This window comes from Pecten maximus, chromosome 8 (genome assembly GCF_902652985.1).
Source record: "Pecten maximus chromosome 8, xPecMax1.1, whole genome shotgun sequence".
Lineage (NCBI taxonomy): Eukaryota > Metazoa > Mollusca > Bivalvia > Pectinida > Pectinidae > Pecten > Pecten maximus.
Genome location: NC_047022.1, coordinates 30,301,845 through 30,329,004, shown reverse-complemented (window position 1 = coordinate 30,329,004; position 27,160 = coordinate 30,301,845). Strand labels below are relative to the sequence as shown.

The following is a 27,160-nucleotide window of genomic DNA, read 5'->3' as shown; positions in this document are numbered from 1 at the left end:
TTGTCAAGAAATGTTATGCGTCGCAATAGCCCCCGTAATGCACTCATTTTAATAATCATGGAACCGCCTTTTCTCGGCATGCTACTGGCCCAATATCGTGACCCTATATCTTAATTGCCACAAGGGCCATTTAATCATTAAACAACATTCTGTTCCGTGTTATTGTCCTATACCATGGAACAGGATTTCAGACAAATAGAATAACGCGCGTTAAAACAGTTTTTTCGTTTGCAATTAACTTTTAATTCAAAAATTTTGATGTCTGTGAAAAAGAAATATTTGGCTGCGCTTACTTTTCTTTACAAGATGCTAGATGTTGCGGAGGGGACTACTGAATCGGTAGTTAGTCGTATTTTACACATTACCACGCCAGTGTTTACACGAAACTGCACAAGTCAAATAGAAATGAATCTGCAAACTCTTTAAATAACACCGAATTAGTCCCTTTGTTAAGTTCATCAAGCTGGCATGTTCACAAGACCCAATGGTAATTTGCAAAGAGTCATTACTCTGTAAGATAACTCAAATCGGTCACATTGTTGAGCTCGTCTGAGAGCTTATTCGTATGAAGTTGCATATGAGCTTTCAACAAAATCCGTTCATACTTATTCAAGTTTTCGTGTTCACATGGTCCAGTGGCAAAAGTACAAAGGGCCATAACTGAAATTATCAAACTCCTCTGAGATCTTATTGATACAATGGTGTATACCAAGTTTCATGAAAGTCCGTTCATATACTCAAGTTATCTTGTACACAAGGTCCAATGGCAATAAACCTAAAAAGTGCCATAACTTTGGTAATTGCTTTTAAATTACCCCCTGTACGATGGTATTCATAATCTATAAGTCTGCTCATTATTGAACCTAAACTTATAATTATATATATATTCTATGTCCATTGATCCTTATCTTATGTCATGCATTTTCTTTAATATACATGTGTTTTAAACATAATAGTATACATCTTATTATGTCATGCTCTTCATTTTGGAGGAAGTAAAGGCAATAATAATAACTCGGTAACTGCAATCGAATCCTCCCAAACGTCAAACTCTTAGATATGAAAGATTAGCTATCGTATTCAAAATGGCCAATGGCAATATAACTATAAATAACCATAGCTGTGTAAGTTCAATATTATCGGCTGCTCTGGGATCTTATTGAGGTGTCCGGTAACAACTAAGTGACCACTTAGGTATAAGGGGAATAACTCGATTATATTATCTCCAACAAATTCTTACGAAATACCAGAAAAATGTCGATCGCTCCACGTGCAGTTTTGATCACTGGTGCAAACAGGGGTCTGGGATTAGAATTCGTCAGACAGATCGTCTGCCTTTCAACGCCGCCAAAATATTTGTTCGCAACATGTAGGAACCCGGATTCGGCAACGGTAATTTATATCCACTTATTTTGACTTACATTGCACATATGTCTCATGGAGATTTAAATATGTTCTATATGTTAACCCCACAGAGGGTCTTATAAATGACCGGTTAAGTCACTCGATTTCTAGCCTATACCATCATTAATATATATACACATGTGCTTTTTTACCGTTATTAATATTGCTAATTTTCGTTATCGATCACTTATCGGAAATCTATATTTGAACCTTATTGAAATTTATCAAATTAAAGGTTTAGGACAACACCCTAGTCCTATAATATATGTCATTGAAGGTTCATATGGTAATGCCTCGAAGTCTCAAACCATAAGACTAGACAGTGTACGTTCTGAATTCATCGTTCTTGGACGTATTTCCCCTTATTGCTTCAAGAGATATAAATATGTTCTATATGTTGACCCCAAAAAGGGTCTTATAAATGACCGGTTAAGCCGCACGATTAGTAGACTATACCATCATAAATATATACACATGTGTATATTTACATTCATTAATATTGCTAATGTTCGTTACCGACCGCAGTTCAGCCTGTTTTTGAACCTACATTGTAATTGGAATTAATCAAATTGCAGGTTTAAGACAACTCCCTAGTCCTTTAATATATACCTTATAATATTTATATGTAATATTTACTAATATTTATTATATGATATTTAATATTTATGTTATTAGTCGATTCTCGAAGTCTCGGATTAAAGGGCTAGGTAGCGTACCTTCTGTATTCATTGTTCATAGACTGATTTTCCCTTATAACACACTGTAGGGCGTTTGGATCAATGACAAGTGCCAGAACGAGAAATCTCCAATATGACACAATTTATTCATATTTTGTTGACAATCATTTTAGGTTACTGTAACATATTTCTGTAACTGGAGTTTAAGTCCGCGAGGTATGCCCCGTATAAATCTTCATGCCTTTATACAGATATATAAGAATAAGTGTCTTAACTTATTAAACGAAGATTACTACAGTTCGTAGAATATCCATACACACCAATATATCGTGATCTTACTTACAGCGACGTATTAATTTCGTAAGAGTAAAGAGTTTGTCAATATAAGTGGATTTCCATGGGGAATGTGTAGAGTAAATGATATCAAAAGCATTAGCTTCAATATATCTTTATGTTCTAGAGTTATATAAGAAAAAAGTCAATAGGCAGTCACCACCCCTGAAAATGTCAATCACTTTCCATGAAAAGTATTGGGAAAATCCTTGAATTTAATGACAGAAAATCCTGGAAAAGTCTTGAAATTCGAAGACTCAAATTCTCTGAACTATTTTCATATACATTAAAAATAATAGCAGCGGTTCGAGATACAAATAAATGTTATTTCTTGCTTTATCAAAACGATTTCCGGTCCAGAATTCTTCTGCCATATTTTACATTTGTTCAGGCCGTCTAGGTTTCCCTTTCTCCCCCTCCAGATTTCCAGACCTTTGTTCTCCTACATCACTTTGTCCAAGACAAATGAAACACATATATTCCTATACGTTAACATGTTATCTTTCAGTGTCTTCAAGAAATTGCAAAGGCACACTCCTGTATAACGGTGATGAAATTCGGTAAGTGTCTATAAGGTACCAAAATCGGATCAATTGTCACAAGTATTTTTTTAATAAACTCTTGTGTTTACATATATTAATCACAAATGTATAGTCTTAGAATGCATAGCAATATGTTTTTGTCTGTATAATATCAATTCACGAGTCACCAGAATACACATTTCAAAGTGTTAATGTTATAACGTTGTTTACGTTGTCAAGAAATGGCCGCATGCGACGCCTATGATTACTTTTTCACACACAAAAAATCAAAACAAAACAAACTACAGAATTTCTTATCTGAATGCAAATTCCGAAGATCATTCTTACGAATAAAAGGCTTATGTGAAGTGGACAGTATGGTGATCCATTTTGGGTAGTAACATTTGGAAACATCGGAAGCAATAATTGGTAATATCGAAGCGTTCTGAAAAACGTTTACGACAATTTTTCTGTTTCACACACACCCTGCGATGTCTTTTTTTTATATATAACTGTTGTGAATGTATATGACGAGTTGACTTCCCTGGGATTAGATACTAGAGATATCAGAAGAAAACTCGTCTTAAAGGTGATGATATTTTATGGTCGGTCATCTTTTACAACATACCGTCTTCCCACATAAGAAGATCAACAAAGCAACATGGATTTCCTCAGATGGGAAAATCAGATTGACCACATCACCATTGACAGAAAGTGGCGGCGAGGTCTACATGATGTTAGGACAATACATGGCGCGGACGCAGGCACAGATCATCATCTGTTAGTAGCAGTGCTTCAGACAAAGCTCAAGGCCTACTAAGACCACGCAGGCAGACTATCTTTTAAATACAACGTGAATACCTTAAAAGACAGAACAAAAGTGAATGAGTTCAAAACAGATTCAGCGCAATGGACAACCTGACTGAAAATACACTGGAAGGACATTGGCACGGACTGCGCAACGCCTTTACATCAACGTGCCTGGATATACTAGGGAAGAAAGAAAGGAAACACAAAGAATGGCTATCACCAGACACATGGAACCTTATCACAGGCAGGAAAGAGCTGAAGGAGAAGACCAACCTGGCACAGAACCAAGGAGAAAAAGGAAAAACAGACACTCTATTGGGTGACCAACAAACAAGTGAAGAAGAGTGCAAGACGAGACAAGCGAGTCTTCATCCATGAGCTTACAGCAGAAGCTGAGACAGCAGCAGGGAAGAAAGTCATGAAGATACTCTACGAACTCACAATAATACTATCAGGGAAGACAAGCAATCCCATTCGTCCTGTCAGGGACAAAAAAAACGGCGAGATCATCACTGGAGAAGAAGCACAAAGAGCAAGATTGGCAGAACATTTCAAGGAGATCCTGAACAGATCACCACCACCATCACCACCAGTACCTCCGGACATACCCCCGGCCAGGCAACTACTAGAAGTCAACATTAATCCACCAACGAAGCGGGAGCTTATGAAAGCCATCAAGTCCCTCAAACCTGGTAAGGCATCAGAACCACACGATATTCCACCAGAAGCACTGAAAGCAGATACAAATTCCTACGGACATGCTGCATCCACTGTTTGTGAAGATCTGGAAGAGAGAAGCAGTGCAAGAAGACTGCAAGAAGACTGCAAGAAAGGCTACCTTATGCAACTTCCGAAGAAGGGCGACATATCACTGTGTACCAACTAGAGAGGAATTATGCTCCTATCCATACCTGGAAAAGAGCTTTTGAGAATTATTTTGATAAGACTCAAGACCGCTCTAGACAAGACCGTGCGAGACGAACAGGCAGGCTTCTGTCAAGACAGATACTGTACGGACCACATCGCCACGATGAGAATCATCATTGAGCAGTCCTTGAAGTGCCAGACACCCTTGTACACCGTCTTCGTGGACTTCCAGAAGGCATCGTGGACAGGGAGGTAATCTGGAAACTGATGCAGCACTATGGCGTTCCCCCAAAATACATCGCTATCATCCAGCAATTGTATGAGGACGCCACCTGCCAAGTTATACATGAGGGAAAGTTGTCCGATCCCTTCAAGGTACAGACGGGGGTACCCCAAGGATGCATATTGTCACCGACAATATTTCTGATGGTGGTAGACTGGATCATGCGGTAGGATACAGCAGGTCAGAAAACCGGAATCCAGTGGACATTCAACAATTAGCTAAAAGTTAACGACTTTGCAGCCTCCTCTCCCACAGACAACAACATGCGCAAGGAGAACTAGAGTTAGTCTGAGAGGAAGCCAAGAAGACCGGCCTCAGAATCAAAACTGGAAAGACAGAGATCCAACGCATTAACAATTGGCAGTGAGACCCTGTGAGACTTCAACAGGAGGATATTAAAGAAATAAATCAATTCACCTATCTAGGCAGCATAGTGAGCAAGGACGGCTGAGCAGATGAGGACATTAAGAGCCGCATCAGCAAAGCAAGATACACTTTCAAAACCCTACAACCCATCTGGAAATCTTCAGCCCTTTCACTTCATATCAAGATTAGGATTTTCAACACCAATGTCAAATCAGTCCTTCTTTATGGCTACAACCAAAACCAACATGAACAAACTACAATCATTTGTAAACAGATGCTTGCGTAATATCCTAAATATAAAGTTGCCAGTGGTCTTCTCAAATGGGACCCTTTGGAATAGAACTAAACAAACACCGGTTGGAGAAGACATCACGAAGAGGAAAGGGGGTGAATTGACAACACAATGTGTAAAGCACCAACAAAAGTCACTTTGCAGGCATTGGACTGGAACCCCCAAGGAAGAAGGTAAGTTGGCAGACCCAGACAGACTTGGCGAAGGAGAACAGACGCTGAAGTGAAGGAAGTCGGTATGACATGGGCCGAGCTGAAGAGGGTCTCTCTAAACCGTGTCCACTGGAGGAGTGTTGTTGTGGCCCTTTGTTCCCGAGTGAAACCAGAGGCAAAATAATAATGAGAAGAAGAATGTGTTGTGAACAAAAGTTCAATCAATTCGTTGATTCTACTACCAACACAGTTCAACTTTCATTCTAACAAAGAACCTTATTGAATTCATCTTTAAAAGATATTTTGTGGACCACATTTAACAAGGCGGATTCTATCAGTACTATAATTCAAACTTATTTGACACGTTCCTGATTTGTTTTAATGCATGGTTTCGGAGCAAGATAGATGCCGCCATGACGGTGACACCTTTTTGTTCGTCCATGTCATTGTGAACATAAATGTTAATTCTTGAGGACGAAATGATAGAATGACATTCAATTCAATTTTCCTTCAAGCGTTTAATGGCTAAGTACATGTATATCTTATTTTTGATTTTCCAGTTTTTTAAACGGCATATCACTTGCTAATGATTGTCTCTAGACTTGCTTATGATATGGGATATGAAGATGTCATCTTCGTTGATATCGAGATTAAGGAAGCTGGTGGATCCCAACTATGGATGGTTTTGTCTTGTTCATTCCCACTCTCTCTAGATAATACCCAAGTGACTGTCTGACTGATTTAGCCTCAGTTTTACAACTAGAAGTGTGACTGTCTGACTGATTTAGCCTCAGTATTACAACTAGAAGTGTGACTGTCTGACTGATTTAGCCTCAGTATTACAACTAGAAGTTTGACTGTCTGACTGATTTAGCCTCGGTATTACAACTAGAAGTTTGACTGTCTGACTGATTTAGCGTCGGTATTACAACTAGAAGTGTGACTGTCTGACTGATTTAGCCTAAGTATTGTAGCTAGAAGTGTGACTGTCTGACTGATTTAGCCTAAGTATTGTAGCTAGAAGTGTGACTGTCTCACTAATTTAACCTTAGTATTACAGCTAGAAGTGTGACTGTCTGACTGATTTAACCTCGGTATTACAACTAGAAGTGTGACTGTCTGACTGATTTAGCCTCAGTATTACAACTAGAAGTGTGACTGTCTGACTGATTTAGCCTCAGTATTACAACTAGAAGTGTGACTGTCTCACTAATTTAACCTCAATATTACAACTAGAAGTGTGACTGTCTGACTGATTTAACCTCAGTATTACAACTAAAAGTTTGACTGTCTGACTGATTTAGCCTCAGTATTACAACTAGAAGTGTGACTGTCTGACTGATTTAACCTCAGTATTACAACTAGAAGTGTGACTGTCTGACTGATTTAGCCTCGGTATTACAACTAGAAGTGTGACTGTCTGACTGATTTAGCCTCAGTTTTACAGCTAGAAGTGTGACTGTCTGACTGATTTAGCCTCGGTATTACAACTAGAAGTGTGACTGTCTCACTAATTTAACCTCAGTATTACAACTAGAAGTGTGACTGTCTGACTGATTTAGCCTCGGTATTACAACTAGAAGTGTGACTGTCTGACTGATTTAGCCTCGGTATTACAACTAGAAGTGTGACTGTCTGACTGATTTAGCCTCGGTATTACAACTAGAAGTGTGACTGTCTGACTGATTTAGCCTCGGTATTACAACTAGAAGTGTGACTGTCTGACTGATTTAGCCTCGGTATTACAACTAGAAGTGTGACTGTCTGACTAATTTAGCCTCGGTATTACAACTAGAAGTGTGACTGTCTGACTGATTTAGCCTCGGTATTACAACTAGAAGTGTGACTGTCTCACTAATTTAGCCTCGGTATTACAACTAGAAGTGTGACTGTCTGACTGATTTAGCCTCAGTATTACAACTAGAAGTGTGACTGTCTGACTGATTTAGCCTCAGTATTACAACTAGAAGTGTGACTGTCTGACTGATTTAGCCTCGGTATTACAACTAGAAGTGTGACTGACTGATTTAGCCTCAGTATTACAACTAGAAGTGTGACTGTCTGACTGATTTAGCCTCAGTATTACAACTAGAAGTGTGACTGTCTGACTGATTTAGCCTCGGTATTACAACTAGAAGTGTGACTGTCTGACTGATTTAACCTCAGTATTACAACTAGAAGTGTGACTGTCTGACTGATTTAACCTCAGTATTACAACTAGAAGTGTGACTGTCTGACTGATTTAACCTCAGTATTACAACTAGAAGTGTGACTGTCTCACTAATTTGCCCTCAATATTACAGCTAGAAGTGTGACTGTCTGACTGATTTAGCCTCGGTATTACAACTAGAAGTGTGACTGTCTGACTGATTTAGCCTCGGTATTACAACTAGAAGTGTGACTGTCTGACTGATTTAGCCTCGGTATTACAACTAGAAGTGTGACTGTCTGACTGATTTAGCCTCGGTATTACAACTAGAAGTGTGACTGTCTGACTAATTTAGCCTCGGTATTACAACTAGAAGTGTGACTGTCTGACTGATTTAGCCTCGGTATTACAACTAGAAGTGTGACTGTCTCACTAATTTAGCCTCGGTATTACAACTAGAAGTGTGACTGTCTGACTGATTTAGCCTCAGTATTACAACTAGAAGTGTGACTGTCTCACTAATTTGCCCTCAATATTACAGCTAGAAGTGTGACTGTCTGACTGATTTAGCCTCAGTATTACAACTAGAAGTGTGACTGTCTCACTAATTTGCCCTCAATATTACAGCTAGAAGTGTGACTGTCTGACTGATTTAGCCTCAGTATTACAACTAGAAGTGTGACTGTCTGACTGATTTAGCCTCAGTATTACAACTAGAAGTGTGACTGTCTGACTGATTTAACCTCAATATTACAACTAGAAGTGTGACTGTCTGACTGATTTAGCCTCGGTATTACAACTAGAAGTTTGACTGTCTGACTGATTTAACCTCAATATTACAACTAGAAGTGTGACTGTCTGACTGATTTAACCTCAGTATTACAACTAGAAGTGTGACTGTCTGACTGATTTAACCTCAGTATTACAACTAGAAGTGTGACTGTCTCACTAATTTGCCCTCAATATTACAGCTAGAAGTGTGACTGTCTGACTGATTTAGCCTCGGTATTACAACTAGAAGTGTGACTGTCTGACTGATTTAGCCTCGGTATTACAACTAGAAGTGTGACTGTCTGACTAATTTAGCCTCGGTATTACAACTAGAAGTGTGACTGTCTGACTGATTTAGCCTCGGTATTACAACTAGAAGTGTGACTGTCTCACTAATTTAGCCTCGGTATTACAACTAGAAGTGTGACTGTCTGACTGATTTAGCCTCAGTATTACAACTAGAAGTGTGACTGTCTCACTAATTTGCCCTCAATATTACAGCTAGAAGTGTGACTGTCTGACTGATTTAGCCTCGGTATTACAACTAGAAGTGTGACTGTCTCACTAATTTAACCTCAGTATTACAACTAGAAGTGTGACTCTCTGACTGATTTAGCCTCGGTATTACAACTAGAAGTGTGACTGTCTGACTGATTTAGCCTCGGTATTACAACTAGAAGTGTGACTGTCTGACTGATTTAGCCTCGGTATTACAACTAGAAGTGTGACTGTCTGACTGATTTAGCCTCGGTATTACAACTAGAAGTGTGACTGTCTGACTGATTTAGCCTCAGTATTACAACTAGAAGTGTGACTCTCTGACTGATTTAGCCTCAGTATTACAACTAGAAGTGTGACTCTCTGACTGATTTAGCCTCAGTATTACAACTAGAAGTGTGACTGTCTGACTGATTTAGCCTCAGTATTACAACTAGAAGTGTGACTCTCTGACTGATTTAGCCTCAGTATTACAACTAGAAGTGTGACTGTCTGACTGATTTAGCCTCGGTATTACAACTAGAAGTGTGACTGTCTGACTGATTTAGCCTCAGTATCACAACTAGAAGTGTGACTGTCTCACTAATTTAGCCTCGGTATTACAACTAGAAGTGTGACTGTCTGACTGATTTAACCTCAGTATTACAACTAGAAGTTTGACTGTCTGACTGATTTAGCCTCGGTATTACAACTAGAAGTGTGACTGTCTGACTAATTTAACCTCAGTATTACAACTAGAAGTGTGACTGTCTGACTGATTTAACCTCAGTATTGTAGCTAGAAGTGTGACTGTCTGACTGATTTAGCCTCGGTATTACAACTAGAAGTGTGACTGTCTGACTGATTTAGCCTCAGTATTGTAGCTAGAAGTTTGACTGTCTGACTGATTTAGCCTCAGTATTACAACTAGAAGTGTGACTGTCTGACTGATTTAACCTCAGTATTACAACTAGAAGTGTGACTGTCTGACTGATTTAGCCTCAGTATTACAACTAGAAGTGTGACTGTCTGACTGATTTAGCCTCGGTATTACAACTAGAAGTGTGACTGTCTGACTGATTTAACCTCAGTATTGTAGCTAGAAGTGTGACTGTCTGACTGATTTAGCCTCGGTATTACAACTAGAAGTTTGACTGTCTGACTGATTTAGCCTCGGTATTACAACTAGAAGTGTGACTGTCTGACTGATTTAGCCTCAGTATTGTAGCTAGAAGTGTGACTGTCTGACTGATTTAACCTCAGTATTACAACTAGAAGTGTGACTGTCTGACTGATTTAGCCTCGGTATTACAACTAGAAGTGTGACTGTCTGACTGATTTAGCCTCGGTATTACAACTAGAAGTGTGACTGTCTGACTGATTTAGCCTCGGTATTACAACTAGAAGTTTGACTGTCTGACTGATTTAACCTCAGTATTACAACTAGAAGTTTGACTGTCTGACTGATTTAGCCTCGGTATTACAACTAGAAGTTTGACTGTCTGACTGATTTAGCCTCGGTATTACAACTAGAAGTGTGACTGTCTGACTGATTTAGCCTCAGTATTACAACTAGAAGTTTGACTGTCTGACTAATTTAACCTCAGTATTACAACTAGAAGTTTGACTGTCTGACTGATTTAGCCTCGGTATTACAACTAGAAGTTTGACTGTCTGACTGATTTAACCTCAGTATTACAACTAGAAGTTTGACTGTCTGACTGATTTAACCTCAGTATTACAACTAGAAGTTTGACTGTCTGACTGATTCAGCCTCGTTATTACAACTAGAAGTGTGACTGTCTCACTAATTTAACCTCAGTATTACAACTAGAAGTTTGACTGTCTGACTGATTTAACCTCAGTATTACAACTAGAAGTTTGACTGTCTGACTGATTTAACCTCAGTATTACAACTAGAAGTTTGACTGTCTGACTGATTTAGCCTCGGTATTACAACTAGAAGTTTGACTGTCTGACTGATTTAGCCACAGTATTGTAGCTAGAAGTGTGACTCTCTGACTGATTTAGCCTCAGTATTACAACTAGAAGTGTGACTCTCTGACTGATTTAACCTCAGTATTACAACTAGAAGTTTGACTGTCTGACTGATTCAGCCTCGTTATTACAACTAGAAGTGTGACTGTCTCACTAATTTAACCTCAGTATTACAACTAGAAGTTTGACTGTCTGACTGATTTAACCTCAGTATTACAACTAGAAGTTTGACTGTCTGACTGATTTAGCCTCGGTATTACAACTAGAAGTTTGACTGTCTGACTGATTTAGCCACAGTATTGTAGCTAGAAGTGTGACTCTCTGACTGATTTAACCTCAGTATTACAACTAGAAGTTTGACTGTCTGACTGATTTAGCCTCGGTATTACAACTAGAAGTTTGACTGTCTGACTGATTTAGCCTCAGTATTACAACTAGAAGTTTGACTGTCTGACTGATTTAGCCTCAGTATTACAACTAGAAGTTTGACTGTCTGACTGATTTAGCCACAGTATTGTAGCTAGAAGTGTGACTCTCTGACTGATTTATAGTGCCCTGTCAAAAATGTGCGCATTTCTATTAAATCTTGTTCCAGTAAAATTTAAACCTTTACCTCTTTATGTTTTTGTTTTGTTTTTAAAGCATTTATCTGTACCATATTGTCCGTACAATTTACAATTGACTCTTGGCCCATTTGGTTTGTTAGTAATCCGTTATTCGGAGTTCCTCTATACCGTACATTTGGTATGTGCAATATCCTTCATTTAAGCTAAAATACACATTTATTTTCTAGATGTATGCGACTTCAGTAGCTACAGTAACTTGAAGGAGAATATTTCCTCGATACTAGAAGTTGAAGGTCTTAACTTAGTTGTGTGTAATGCTGGCATCCTAGTTCGGTCAAGTTTCGAGGACACCACTCCAGATGTGATGACGTCAGTGTTTACAACAAACGCCATAGCACCGATGACCCTTGTGCAGGTAACACCATTACAAAGTTGAAGTATACACAATTGTTATAAAACAAAATCATGAGTCAAAATTTACATAGTTCTGGATATGATATATTAAGTTACATTTCGTCCATCCATAAAACAAATGTTTTGTACAAACAACGAAGTCGACATGTAACATAAATATGGTGTATTATATTCAGATGTTAAATAAAGATTTTGTGATAACATATGTATATTGATTTTCCTTTATATAACAATTAACATCTGCTGACGTAAATTTGAATCTCTATAGACTTTCGGGCCGCTGCTTAAACTAGCGTCAGAGAAATCGTCGAAGAAAGGAATGTCCTGGCGAAAAGCCGCAGTGGTGAACGTTTCGTCAGATTTGGGTTCTGTCGGGGGTAACAACAGCGGTGGTATGTACCCGTACCGGGCTTCAAAGGTAAATCGTACATCTAAACAAATGCATATACATTATGAAAATCAGGAATTGAAATCGGATGTTGTAAGACTCTTTATGCAGGATACCAAGTAGAAAAGACACAAAACATTTCATGTTTGAAAGAGGTAGTTGTAGGTGCTTCCTTTAAAAACGAAGGATGATAATTGAAATATTATCTTTATAAAGCGATATATAACCTTTACCATTACATATATCTATACAATCTGTTTCACCATCTTCAAATTATTGTTTATAGAATATGATTATCTAACAATACAATAGTGTTACCGACCCACAGATTTGGGGGACGTATACATACAGAGACAAAGAACTAATGTCAGAAACGTATACTGAAATTATCTTACTTCTTTTTTATGAAACTAGTTTGTTAATATGTGGTCTCTAATTGTTTTCTGATATAGGCGGCACTGAACATGATAACGAAAACCCAGAGCATTGATTTGAAAGCGGATGATATTTTAGCTGTTGCCGTTCACCCAGGTTGGGTTCGTACTGATTTGGGAGGCCAGACAGCCCCTGTCTCTCCGACTGAGAGTGTCCAGGGTATGCTCGAAGTTTTCTCCACTCTGTCCGAGGACAAAAGTGGAAGTCTATTCGACTTCAAGGGTGAAATCTTGCCGTGGTGATGCGTCACTAAGTCTTTCCAAGGACAGGGACCTGGGAATTTATTACAGGGTGGGTAGGTGTATTCGGACCTAATTTGTGCATTTAAGGGCCAGATGAACATTTGGTAAATCACGATTCGCCTCCGTAAATAATGTATGGAACCATGGGATAGACTGATTTAACTTAATCAGAGATATTTCAGTGAATACACCTCAAAACCGATTCAACACAAATCAACTTAGATATATTAAACAAACTGTCAACGAATGTTTCATATTGCATATGTATAAAGTAATTCTAGTTCTGTATGCCATGGTGTGGAATAATTCTTATGGTTTTTTGTGTGTGTTACAGTGCTTGTGTTAAGTAATATCAATGTTAAAGTCTGAATACAACAAGAACCCCACTCTATGTGTATTTTGACTATCCTAGTGTGTGTAGCACATAACATTCGGTAAATATAGCAAATTCTCGTGTCCCTGTGGTGTAGTAAATCCAGTGTCACTGTGTACGTATTTGATAAATCGGTATGTGTGGGAGTTTTAACTTGATACAGTAAATATGACGTATGCTGTTTAATTCACATATAAATAGCTATGTTGAAATCAATTGAAAGATACATTTTCACCTAATAATATGCTATTTTGATTTACATTACTATTCAGGTATTGGTTTTGGTTATTGAGTCTTTTTTTTACATTGTTAAATTGTTTATATATGTTTTGTTATACTGGTTATACCTATATTAGCAGGTGCTATTTTTGTGTGATTTATCTGTTGTTATGATTACTGACTGAAAAATCAATGGGATCGATACAGGCGTTCCGGGCCTCTTGTTTGGCATTAATAAGGATAAGTTAGACATTGCGATTAAAAATGAAATCTGTCTTACCACTCTGTTTCTGTTTTGTGTAGGAATATCATGCTTCGTAATATCCCCCGTAATGCATTCATTTGAATAAACATGGAATTCCTTCATCTCGGCATGCTACTGGCCCAATATCGTGACCCAAATAATAAATTGTCAGAAGGGCCATTTAGTCATTAAACAACATTCTGTTCCGTGTTATGGTCCTATAACACGGAACAGGACTGTAAACGAATTGAATAACGCGCGTTAGCACAGTATTTTCGTTTGCAATAAACTTTTAATTGAAAATTTAAGATATCTGTTGAAAAAGCAGAATAGCCAACGGAACTGCCCATAGAAATTTGCCTCTTGACTTTCCATGCAACAAAAAGTAGTGCGTGAAAAAATCACAAAAATACTGATATCATTTCTAAAATTGAATGAACCAATATTTGCGATTCACATTATTTATGTTATTTCTTGTAATATGAAAGGAAATATTTGCCGCGCTTTCTTTTCTTTACAAGATACTAGATAGATGTCGCGGAAGGGACTACCAAATCGGTAGTTAGTCGTATTTTACACGTTACTTCGTCCATGTTATGGTCTCATAGCCCGGAACTGCTCACAAGATCAAATAGTAATAAATCTGCAAAGGACCAAAACTCTGTAACATCGAATCAGCCCCATTGTTGAGCTCATCAGACTCCTTAATGATATAAAACTACATACCACATTTCCTCAAAATCCATTCATATTCAATCAAGTTGGTATGTTCACAATACCCTACGGTAATGAATTTGCAAAGTGTCATTACTCTTTAAGATAACTCAAATCGGTCATATTGTTGAGATCGTCTGAGATCTTATTCGTATGAAGCTGCATACGGTATTTCATTAAAATCAAAATTCAAGTTTTCGTGTTCACATGGTCCAGTGGCAAATGTACAAAGGTCCATAACTGTAAGTTACAATTGAAATTATCAAACTCCAAAGATCTTATTGATACAAGGCTGTATTCATGAGTTTCATGTTAGTCCGTTCATGTACTCTAATTATCTTGTACACAAGGTCAAAAGACAAAGACAGTAAACCTGAAAAGGGCCATAACTTTGTTGATTACTATTGAATTATCACAATTGTTTTACTTATTCGAAATCATATTGATAAAAGGTTACATATCAAGTTTCATTAAAATCCGTCCATATTTACCCATGTTATGTTCACAATGTCCAATAGCAATAAAACTGCAAAGGGCTATAACTCTGGAAACTACAATCGAATCGTCCCAAATGTCAAACTCTTAAATCTGAAAGATAGGTTATCGTATTCAAAATGTCCAATGGCAATAAAACTATAAATAACCATAGCTCTATAGGTAACAATTTTTTATCGGCTGCTCTGAGATGATCTTATTGATATCAGATTGTATGTGTCACGCAGCAACCACGTGGTAGTGATCACTTGGGTATAAGGGGGATAACTCGATTAAATTTTCTCGAACACATTCCCGAAAGATGTCGATCGCTCCACGTGCAGTTTTGATCACTGGTGCAAGTAGGGGTCTGGGATTGGAATTCGTCAGACAGATCGTCTGCCTTTCAACGCCACCAAAATATTTGTTCGCAACATGTCGGAACCCAGATTCGGCAACGGTAACATTCGTATCCACTTGTTTTGACATACATATGCCGCATGGAGGTATATATATGTTCTATATGTTGACCCACCAGAGGGCCAGAGAGATCATTATAAAGGATCGGTTAAGTCACTCGATTTCTAGATTATACCATCATAAATCTGTATACACATTTGTATATTTACATTCATTAATATTACTTATTTGAATTACAGATCAAACATTAGGAAGTTGTATTTGAACCTAATTGGTGTTTATCAAATTACAGGTTTAAGACAACACCCTAGTCCTATAATATGTGCGTTCGAAGGTTCATATGGTAATATTTAATTACGTGTAGTATAGGATATTCAATATTAATGTTATTAGTCGATTCTCAAAGTCTCGGATTATAGGGCCAGGCTGTGTACCTTCTGTATTCATTGTTCTTAGACTTATTTTCCCTTATTACACCCTGTAGCGTGTTTTGGTCACTGACAAGACCTAGAACGAGACATCTTTACTATGAACTCTCTGATTTATTCATATTTTGTGGACAATCATTTTAGGTTACTCTAACGTATTCTCTGAAAATGGAATTCAAGTCCGCGAGGTATGCCGCTACCCTGCCTGTTCCGTATAAATCTTCATGGCTTTATACATAGATATATATATATATAGATATAGATATAAAGAAAGTCTCGAAATTCGGCATAAGTGTCTTGACTGACTAAAAGAAGGTTACTACAGTTCATGGAATATCCATACACACCGAAGTATCGTGATGAAATCACGAGGTTCATTAAAATTCGTTATTGTGATTTTTACTTTCAACTATTTTGATACCATTTTAAATCTTACTTGTTGCAAGCATTTTCATTGTCAGATACAGCGGCGTAATAATTTCTAAGAGTAAAGAGTTTGTCAATAAAAGTGGATTTCCACAGGGATGGTGTAGAGTAAATTAGATTATAAATATCAACTTCAAAAACAGGCGTCTGCTTCTGGTTAGTATTAATAGAAAAAAAACTTAGCCCCTAGGGGCTAATAATTTTTTTCATTAATACTAGCTATAAGTAGACACCTTTGCTTCAATACATTTTTATGTTAAATGTATAAAGCCACATAAGAAAAAGTCAAAATTCAGGCACAACCCCTGAAAACGTCAATCCCTTTTCCTGAAAGTCTTGGAAAAATTCTTGAATTTAATGACAGAAAATCCTGGAAAAGTCTTGAAATTCGAAGACTCAAATTCTCTGAACTATTTTCATATACATTATAAATAATAGCAGCGGCTCGAGATATCAATAAGTGTTATTTCTTGCTCTTTAAAAACGATGTCCTGTTCAGAATTCGCCTCCTCTGCCATATTTAGCATTTGTTCAGGCCGTTTTTGTTTCTCTTATTCCCCCTCCAGATGTCCACATCTTTGTTCTCCTACATCACGGAGTCCAAGACGGACAAAACACATGTATTATCCAGGTTGATTTTACAACCGTTAGAGATTATAAGTTAGCATGTTATCTTTCAGTCTCTTCAAGACATTGCTAAGACACATTCCTGTATAAAGGTGATGAAATTCGGTAAGTAGATATGTATCAAAATTCCTTAAGTGTATTTAAGGTACCCATATCGGATCAATTTTCACACAGAAAAGTAGTCTTTAATATACTCTCGTGTTTACATACATTAATCGCAAATGTGTAGTCTTAGAATGCATAACAACATAATGTTTTTCTCTGTAGACTATCAACTTACGAGTCAAGAGAATAAACATTTCATAGTGTTCAATGTTGCTATTTTTCACTTGTGAAAAATATCACTTTTGCTGATTTGACCAATCAAATTAATGATTAGAAAATACCAAAATAATTGACCAATCAGAAAGCCCGACATATATGTCAGCACCTGGACAGGGGGAACTACTTTTTTGTATGCAAACTTTCGCTGTAGGCCTAGTTAGCATACCGGGTAGGTTTTTCGTTGATAAAAAATGTAATAAACAGAATATCTAACAGTGTCTTCAGTAATACCAAATATATTTCACTCGTGTGGCTAATATTTTGATATATTTCACTCGTGCTGCGCACTCGTGAAAAATATCAAAATATTAGCCCCACTCGTGAAATATATTTGGTATTACTGAAGACACAGTTAGATATCCTCTATATATTAAATACAAAGATCATTCTTAAATAATGGCATTCTCACAAAAAAAAAATGCTCATTTGAAGTGTACAATATTGAAAAATTCAGTCCGTGATCCATTTTGGGTACTTATATTTGGAAAAAAACTGGCAGCGATAATCGATGATAAAAATAGTTCACGACGTTAGTGACGTAGTATACGCACCCATACTTGTGTGATCGTAGAATACTCTTCCCATTGTCAGTATTATTAAGTATATAACATTTTATATGCGGTCATCTAAATGGATCTCCTTCATCTTCTGAATTTTTTAACAAATGAACAAAATGTTTATTGGTAATCCGATCGGGGTACTATCACCTATATACAAAATGTATATATATATGTGTGAGCTTGGTTAGTATAATATATTATATAAATCTTAGATTTGTATTCGACTTCACGAGAACATTAATTTAAATTACTAAATAATGGTTACAAAAATTGAAAAATCACTTCCTGTCAAATTTTGTTCTGATTCGAAATACACCACTAAGTGGTCGAAGTGAGCAAAAGTTCAATCCATTCGTTGATTCTTTTACACAGACGAACTTTCATTCTAACCAAGATCCTTATTTACTCTCTCCTTAAAGATGGAATGATGGAATGACATTTTAATTATGAAATCATGACATGAGTAGAGCCTTCTTTTCGTTTTGATAGCGTTTTAAGAATGACCCCACTTGCTTTGGCTACAATATAAGGTCTATTATGAGGAATTGTCTGACATGAGTGTTCAATTTTCCTTCAAGTGTTTATTGGCTAAGTATATCTTATTTTTGATTTTCCAGTTTTTTAAACGGCATATCACTTGATAATGATTGTCTCTAGACTTGCTTATGATATGGGATATGAAGATGTCATCTTCGTTGATATTGAGATTAAGGTTGGTAGATCCCCACCATGGATGGTTTTGTTCATTCTCTCTCTCTAGATAATATACAAGTTCTCCAATCTGTCCGTGTAAGCTACCAACGGTTTCTTTTAGATAGCTACAGCAGTAGGTGAGTGAAGAATTTTACTCAAGCAGCTTGTCGATTTTATCGATAGAACAGGGCAGCTTGTCCATGTCAATAATTTCTTTTTATTTATTGGATTTAGCCTCAGTATTACAACTAGAATTGTGATTGACTAATTTAACCTCGGTATTACAACTAGAATTGTGACTGACTAATTTAGCCTCAGTATTACAACTAGAATTGTGACTGTCTGACTGATTTAGCCTCAGTATTACAACTAGAATTGTGACTGTAGCTAGAAGTGTGATTGTCTGACTGATTTAGCCTCAGTATTACAACTTGAAGCATGACTATCTGACTAATTTAGCCTCAGTATTACAACTTGAAGTGTGACTGTCTGACTGATTTAGCCTCAGTATTGTAGCTGGAAGTGTGACTGTCTGATCGATTTAGCCTCAGTATTACAACTAGAAGTGTGGCTGTCTGATTATTTAGCCTCCTGGCAAAACTGTTAGCATTCCTATTAAATCTTGTTTTTATTTTTTTATTTTTGCAAACACACTGCCAGTAAAATTAAAAGCCTTTTCTACTTTTTTTTTGTTTTTTGTTTTTTTTTTCTAAAGTCTTCATATTGTCCGTACGCTTTACAATTGACTACTGGCTCATTTGGTTTCTTGGTAATCCGTTTTTGGATTAGATTTTTCGGACTGATTTTAATTTCATTCTGATTAACCAAACATCAGAAATATAAAGACTCTGCATTTATTCAATCCATCTTCTATCAGGTCAAACATCCTCGTATTGTTCTTTTATATTTCTGTTGATCATAGTTAGCTATTCGGAGTTCCTCTATACCGTACATCTGGTATACGCAATATTCTACATTTAATTAAGTTAATATATACATTTTCTAGATGTATGCGACTTCAGTAGCTACAGTAACCTGAAGGAGAACATTTCCTCGATACTAGAAGGTGAAGGCCTTAACTTAGTTGTGTGTAATGCTGGCATCCTAGTTCGGTCAAGTTTCACGGACACCACTCCAGATGTGATGACGTCAGTGTATACAACAAACGCCATAGCACCGATGATTCTTGTGCAGGTAACACCGTTACAAAGTTGAATTATGCACAGTATAACATTATAAAATGCTATATATATATATATTAAACAAATATTATAAAACAAAAGCATAAGTCAAAATTTACATGAATTCTGGCTAAGCGAGTTCAAGACATGGCCAAATTGTCTTCCTTTATCTTTTTCTGTGCTCTATTGGATATGCTATATTAATCTACATTTCGTCCATCTATAAAACAAAAACATAATTAATGTACATATTACGGTAGTATGAGTCTAATTCTATAATAATAACTGCTATATGTTAGCAATAGATATATAAAATTGCTTGTGACAAATATACATGTTTAATATTGCATGTAAACTATAACAACAAAGAATACCGACAGGATAACGAAATCTTAATTGCAACAACTTATAATCGATAAAACGAGGTCAAAATATGAAATATAGATTTACATGTAGAAACCTGAAAAATTACAAGGAGATTAAGACCAGGTACCCCGGTAGAGTAAGCGTCATCATCGACGACACCCACCATGAAAATTTAGTAAAATCTGGGTTGAGTCACTTTTCAAAATGCGAACTTGGACATGTAAACATCGTTATTAGGGGAAGCAAGATGTACCTTTCTAGAAATGGAAAATCAATTATTCTTTTGGGCTTTTGAAAAGTCTGTAGTGTCCTTGATTTCAAGTTTTATAGGGTATATCTTATCGACATGATCAATTAAATGTATGTTATCTAAATCGCATACCTTTAGGTGAAATTAAATGGCTTTGCAAGGTCTGTATTATCTGTTCTAATAATCTCTTCAATACATATGATCAGCCTAATATGGGAACGAAGATAAATCGGCGAACAGAGGGACATGGTTTCTTCCCATGGAAAATGGATAATGTTATATGCAAGCAATGTATAATATTATATGTTAGTGCATATGTCATGTACTGAAAATATATCATATTGGCATATGAGTATTGCATGATATTGATCAACTCTGTAAAAACACTTTTGTAACAATTGTTTTATACAAACAACGAAGTCGACATGTAACATAGATATGGTGTATTATATATATATAGATGTTAAATAAAGATACACTTGACGAATCAACCTGTAGATCATCTGTTCCTGTAATGCACATGTATGTTGATTTTTCTTTATATAACAATTAACATCTGCTAACGTACATTTAAATCTCTAGACTTTCGGACCGCTCCTTAAACTAGCGGCACAGAAATCGTCGGAGAAAGGAATGTCCTGGCGAAAAGCCGCCGTGGTGAACGTATCGTCAATTCTGGGGTCTGTGGAGAGTACCAGCAGTGGTGGTATGTACCCACACCGGGCTTCAAAGGTAAATATCCCAACAAGTTCATATACATTCTGAAAATGCAGGAGATATGTAAAGACAACAGGTCTCAAGAAGAATATGTATATATGAATGGATTTTTACATGTAAAAAAGGTTTAATATGTTTAAAAGAGGTAGTTGTAGGTGCTGCCTTTAAAAACTAATAGTAAGCAATATATAACATTTGCCATTAAATATATATATATATCTTTGTGTGTTTCACCTCCTTAAAATTATCGTTAATATCTAATATGATTATCTATAATGTTACCGACCCACAGATTGGGGAGAACGTATACATACAGACCGGACAAAAATATGTCCCAGAGGAATGGAAACTAATGACAGAAACGTATACTGGAATTATTAAAAAAAAATTTTTTTTATGAAACTAGTTTGTTTATATGTGTTCTCCGATTGTTTTCTGATATAGGCGGCACTGAACATGATAACGAAAACCCAGAGCATTGATTTGAAAGCGGATGAGATTCTAGCTGTTGCCGTCCATCCAGGTTGGGTTCGTACTGATATGGGAGGCCAGGCAGCCCCTGTCTCTCCGACTGAGAGTGTCCAAGGTATGCTCGGCGTCTTCTCCACACTGTCCGAGGATACCAGTGGTAGGCTGTTTAACTATACGGGTGAAATCCTGCCGTGGTAAAATGATCTGGCTTTAGTCATCCCCAGGCCTGGTGATGAGAGGTGACTTTGCGGGTAGGCGTTTGTACTTTACTGGAGAACTGTCGTAAGAATTCCTTAGGACTGGTGATGAAAGGTGACATTACTGTCCGGCATTCCTCAGGGCTGGAGTTACCACTGCTTCATATCGTTTCCATACAATCAGATACAGTTTATCTACATATATGCGTGCTTATCAGGTAATGTTCGTCTAGTTGTTTGATTCTGTCATCTATTTCGATTGGTTGTATCATATCTTTAGACAAACCCTTTCACCTAAGTTTCATGTGTATTAGGATCACTTCGTGATTATTAAACAACAGGCACTGTAACCAGTCTAAGATCTTTTGATTTCAGTCATACACCTGACCATGGCCCGACTAAAATTCCTTGGATCTCACGCACCATGGCCCGATAATTCTGTTTAGTTTCTTATCGACATGTTTCAAATTGCAACGAAGTAAATAACATTAAACTACATCATATTATGACTATGGCGACATTGACGTATTGGTGTATTTTATAACAAATATGTCACTATTGTATAGAAACACCCGTATAATGTCCAACATTTGAGTCAAAATGGTTCAATATCATATGGAATCTAAATGTAGTGATATCAGTCCACTTTGTGGATTTCTAATACTAATGAGCTTACTTCCGATATTTGGGTCATACCACATGACCTTCAATAGCTGAATGACCGGTCAGTGGTGAGAAGGTGATCAGAAAAATTAACATTGGAATCCATTAAATACGTGGTACATCTGAAATGTTATATAGGATTTTCAGGAAACACAACGTCAACATTTACCAAATGTAAATGTAAAAAAATTGCAGGTCCCCTTCCCCTCTTCCGTCCATTTTACCCATGATACTACTTTGTTTTTATGGGATCTTCTCTACATCATTCTTTTTTTTCATTTAACTCGTCTAAATAAATACTTTCCTGTGGCTCGAATTCTTGCATTGTTTTTCTGAGATTATCTTCCTGAAAGTTCTGGGTTTTTCTTTTCTGAAATACCGAATTTTCTTTTACAAAATAATTGTTCATTTAAAGTAAATTGAGTATCAAAATTAGGGATGGTTCCAATATTAATTATCAAACAAAATTGAGAGTTAGATACAGTAGTGGCAATGTAAACGAGGCAAATAATTGCCAAACGATCGCAGTAGTCGTAAATGAAGTTGGTATCGCAACATTCTTTTAAGTGTCGTTCTACGCCTATATACCAAAACCTTTGGGGAGGACTGCTTAACAGGAATGGCGTTTAGCGAGTAGTTGGGCGTAAGCAAGATAGAGACAGTGTATCAGGGAGACAGGTGGGGGACGGTGTATCAGGTAGACAGGTGGGGGACAGTGTATCAGGGAGACAGGTGTGGCAGTGTATCGGGAAGCCAAGTCAGGACAGTGTATCAGGAAGACAGGTGAGGAGTGTATCAGGGCTTTATGTGCCAGTGGGGACGATGAGGACTGGGAAGGAGGTTGTGATGATACAAGATATATTTTCAAGAAATTAATGTAGTGATTGTCACCCATGTACTTGCATACATGTAGATACATGTATACATTGTATTACGCTCTGCAATACAAAGTGCATTAGAGGAATAATGCAAATAAACGCGCTACATAAATGTTGTATACTACATAGAACTTTCGGTGACTCGGCAAGTTATTTCCCTTCGAACACAAGTAACTGAAATATTCGTTTAATATTTACTTTTTGTTCCAGTTTCCCTACCCTATCTATTATATACGGTATTTAATAAATAGTTTGATGGCTTAGCCTCAGTGTCAAGAATTAAAGTCACTTCTGAGCACTGATAACAATTAATTTAGGAAGAAATCTCGCAAATAGATATGAAAATAATTGATTGTAGGCAATATACATTGCAATAATACTTCCATAAGATTTGAAACTTCCCATTTTCTATTCTTAATCGCTTTACCTCGCATCATAACAAATAACTAACCAGAGACCTTTAGCTATCTGAAGTAACCATTCATTCCCTCTATCGTAAATTTTCCATTTCTAGATAGTAGTATTCCCGGTTTATATATCTGCTGTATTTATTTGTCCTAATGGATTCAGCATTCAAAATTTCCTTGATGAATTATGCTGACGGAAACAACTGCGAAGACATGTTCTCAAGAGATAAACGTGAATAATTCATTCGTGGACATTATGGTTTCTTCGGGAAATATTCTATTCCTTTTGTTGCAATCAATGAATTGACTACATCTACTCGCTTCGACTGTCAAAAAATAAATACATTGGATGTATTGACAGACGTGGTTAGTTTCTGTGGCTATGAGAAGTTAAGAAATGTAGCGAAAAGTGATGGATTTAACAGGTACCGACATTTTATGTTTACTTCTAAACGGTTCATAGATTATTCATTTTCGATGTTCAAAGCACGAAAATTGTCATTTGATCAATATTATTCAGGTGATGTCAAAATAAAACATTTTACTTGATTTCCTACATAAGCACGGTTTTGTAAAAATCAGTCTACCACGTGCTGTTCTTCTATTTGCTTAATAACCAAATCAGTTATGTTCTGTTGTCATGTCATTTCGAAATATTTGGAGTAAAACATGAATTATCTGATATATTGGTGTTCTCTAACGTTCAGTGTAGTAACAAACAACAAAGCGATCAGATTATATCGTACTTTATGACATAAGGCAACCTTTGGCTCAACATCATATTAACCAATATGGGCATTGTGTCATGTTTTGATCTACAATATACAATGCAATAGCATACATATACAATCAGAAACAGAAATTACATTTATATCATCAACAATATATATATATATATATATATAAGCTCCTGAGAAATTATGGCAAATCACAAAACTGGAATATTACAAAACATACTGATTACTTAATTATTCTGTACACACGCTATAATTTGATTATACAACATTGACGAACAGAGCACCAAGTTAAAATGTGATGTTTCTGTGAGTACTGGAATGCTGTTATCTTCTAGAACTTGTTGACACACTTATGCAAAGTAAAAATAAATAATATCAATGTTGAAAATAAGGGTGATTCACATACATTCATGTATTACATTCTCTACTGTGATATATTTGATAAGTTGGCTTTCAAACTGCTCAATCAGCAAAAAATAATCAAGAAGAGTAATTAATCACAAAATATCAATTCCGATGGGAGACATTATGGTAATATACCGAGGGTTTCCTATAAATCCCTTGAGATAAGAGAGAGAGAGAAAACACACAAGGTTTGAATAACTTTCTTTTACAATCAATCACGTACGATATAATGAGATAATTGGTAAGTCCATATGCCTTTACCTTGCCGCCAACAGTCCAGTTTGAGCTTGTGGTATTTGTTGTGAAACCTTTCTGCTAAGTAGTTATAGATTACCTTGATAATTTTTCATTGAAGTGTAACACAAGAATTCACATAAAAAAAATTCTGGCTTCAACACGATTAATGTACATACAAAATGTATATGAAAGTTATTAGTTACAGATACAAGTGATAACGTTCACCTCACATCAAGTCTCCTTATTGGTTTATTTACATGCTAATCTTCTTTTCAAAAATATGTTTCCGTGCCTTTGTTTTTGTCCGGTATATTATAAGTGTTGCTGAAGAATTATCACTTGATAAAATTGACCTTTATATTACATTATGTATCTGTTTAATTAGAATTTTATCAAAGTCAGATAATTGGCCAAAGATGTTGTACAACGAAGGTTAAGCTGTGTCCTCCAATGGAAATGATCATCAGTATTTTTGTAAAGATATAAGTTGATCGTAATTGAGCCTTAGATATTGATAAATCTAAAATAGGGTACAAACCATCATGAAAACTGTTTCTCGATTTCTAACCATGCCACAAAAAAGTGAGCAGCTCGATATAATATCTAATGGGAAGGTAATGCAATGTGAAATACATATTAGCAGTACCTATAATACAAAAGACACATCACAACAACATGTGCAACCAGTGCAAGATTTCAACGAATGAATGTCTGTATATCTGTGACATATGGAGGAATAAATGCAGTGGATTGCATCTCCTACTAAACTAAATTTTGTAACATTATATAAAATATATCTGGTATTTTATGATGCTACAATAAATATACATGCATAATTTGATTATCTTGATAACCTTTTAAATAAAGTATATATGAATATATAAATACATGTATTTTTTTTTGAAAAAAAAAGAAAAGTTTTCCAAGGAATTGAAATCTGCTCATATATAATGCCCATAATGGAACTCACATTTTATTCACATCAAAAAGCTCTGAAGATAGGATCTACGATATTCGCGTCTCAGGAAACGAATCTAAAGGTTGATGAATGAATTTAAAAGATACCTCACGCTGTTTTGTTGTCACTGTCATAATCATTATAAATATTGATAGTTCGGATTTCTAGAGTAATATTCAGGGTAAAAGAACATTTCGATATTAAAGTTATATCAAGTAAAGCAAATATCCCGTGAGGTAATATCGTAGATCCTAGGCGTTTAACGGAACTCCTCATATGAAGGCTTTTTCACAAGATGATGTAATCCATAGCTATAATTATTACAGTTCAGCATTACGTCCCATTGACCATCATATTCAAGTGTGTTAACAACCATTTTGTTCACAACTTTTAGGTTAACTACATACATGTATATAATGTTAATTCTCATAATAATAAACAAAATAAACAAAATAATATCAAGGACAATGACCAATCAAATTAGCATGAATGTATTCATCTCTTCATAACCAGAGACTGTTGTGTATCAATTGACTGATTCCAACTTGAATCATGTGACCTAAAGACAAGGGCATGGGTATCGGTGGATCCCGAGGGCTATGCTCGTTGTGTAAATGCAATTATTTCTTCAAGTCCATCAATGCAATGTGAGAGGTTACGATCTAAAATACATGTATATCATAGCCTCTAGAAGTCAGAGGTGGAGTTGGGATGCTTGTATATACTTATCAGTACTAACTCCTGGTCATGACCGCATACATCAACACAAGACATGATTTTAACAGCCAAATGACTATATATCCCCGAGATATTATATACATAAAATATCAAAGCTGCCGTTCTTGTTTCATACAATATTTCAAGAATTGCCTTTAAGCTAAAATGAACTGCAAAAATAAAACAAGAGGCCCACGGGCCTTAATGGTCACCTGAGATTTAAAATATTTCAGTTAATTTAAATAGAAATAAATTAATAGAAATAAAACAAATTATAGTCAAAAATGTGATTTCCCTATATAAACTATAGTAAAGCTTACCTCCTCCTC

At 36.3% G+C, this 27,160-nt stretch overlaps 2 protein-coding genes across 2 annotated transcripts; both read left to right on the top strand.

Annotated features, from left to right (window-relative positions):
* Positions 1–1,172: 1,172 nt before the first annotated feature.
* On the top strand, positions 1,173–13,616 carry LOC117333166 (C-factor-like). Its single transcript, XM_033892323.1, has 5 exons — positions 1,173–1,392; positions 2,923–2,974; positions 11,894–12,081; positions 12,349–12,498; positions 12,921–13,616. The coding sequence occupies exons 1-5, from the start codon at positions 1,255–1,257 to the stop codon at positions 13,143–13,145; spliced, it is 753 nt and encodes a 250-aa protein (XP_033748214.1). The 5' UTR covers positions 1,173–1,254; the 3' UTR covers positions 13,146–13,616.
* A 1,875-nt stretch (positions 13,617–15,491) lies between these two features.
* On the top strand, positions 15,492–22,236 carry LOC117332265 (C-factor-like). Its single transcript, XM_033891150.1, has 5 exons — positions 15,492–15,629; positions 17,124–17,175; positions 19,654–19,841; positions 21,027–21,176; positions 21,606–22,236. The coding sequence occupies exons 1-5, from the start codon at positions 15,492–15,494 to the stop codon at positions 21,828–21,830; spliced, it is 753 nt and encodes a 250-aa protein (XP_033747041.1). The 3' UTR covers positions 21,831–22,236.
* The last annotated feature ends 4,924 nt before the right edge of the window (positions 22,237–27,160 follow it).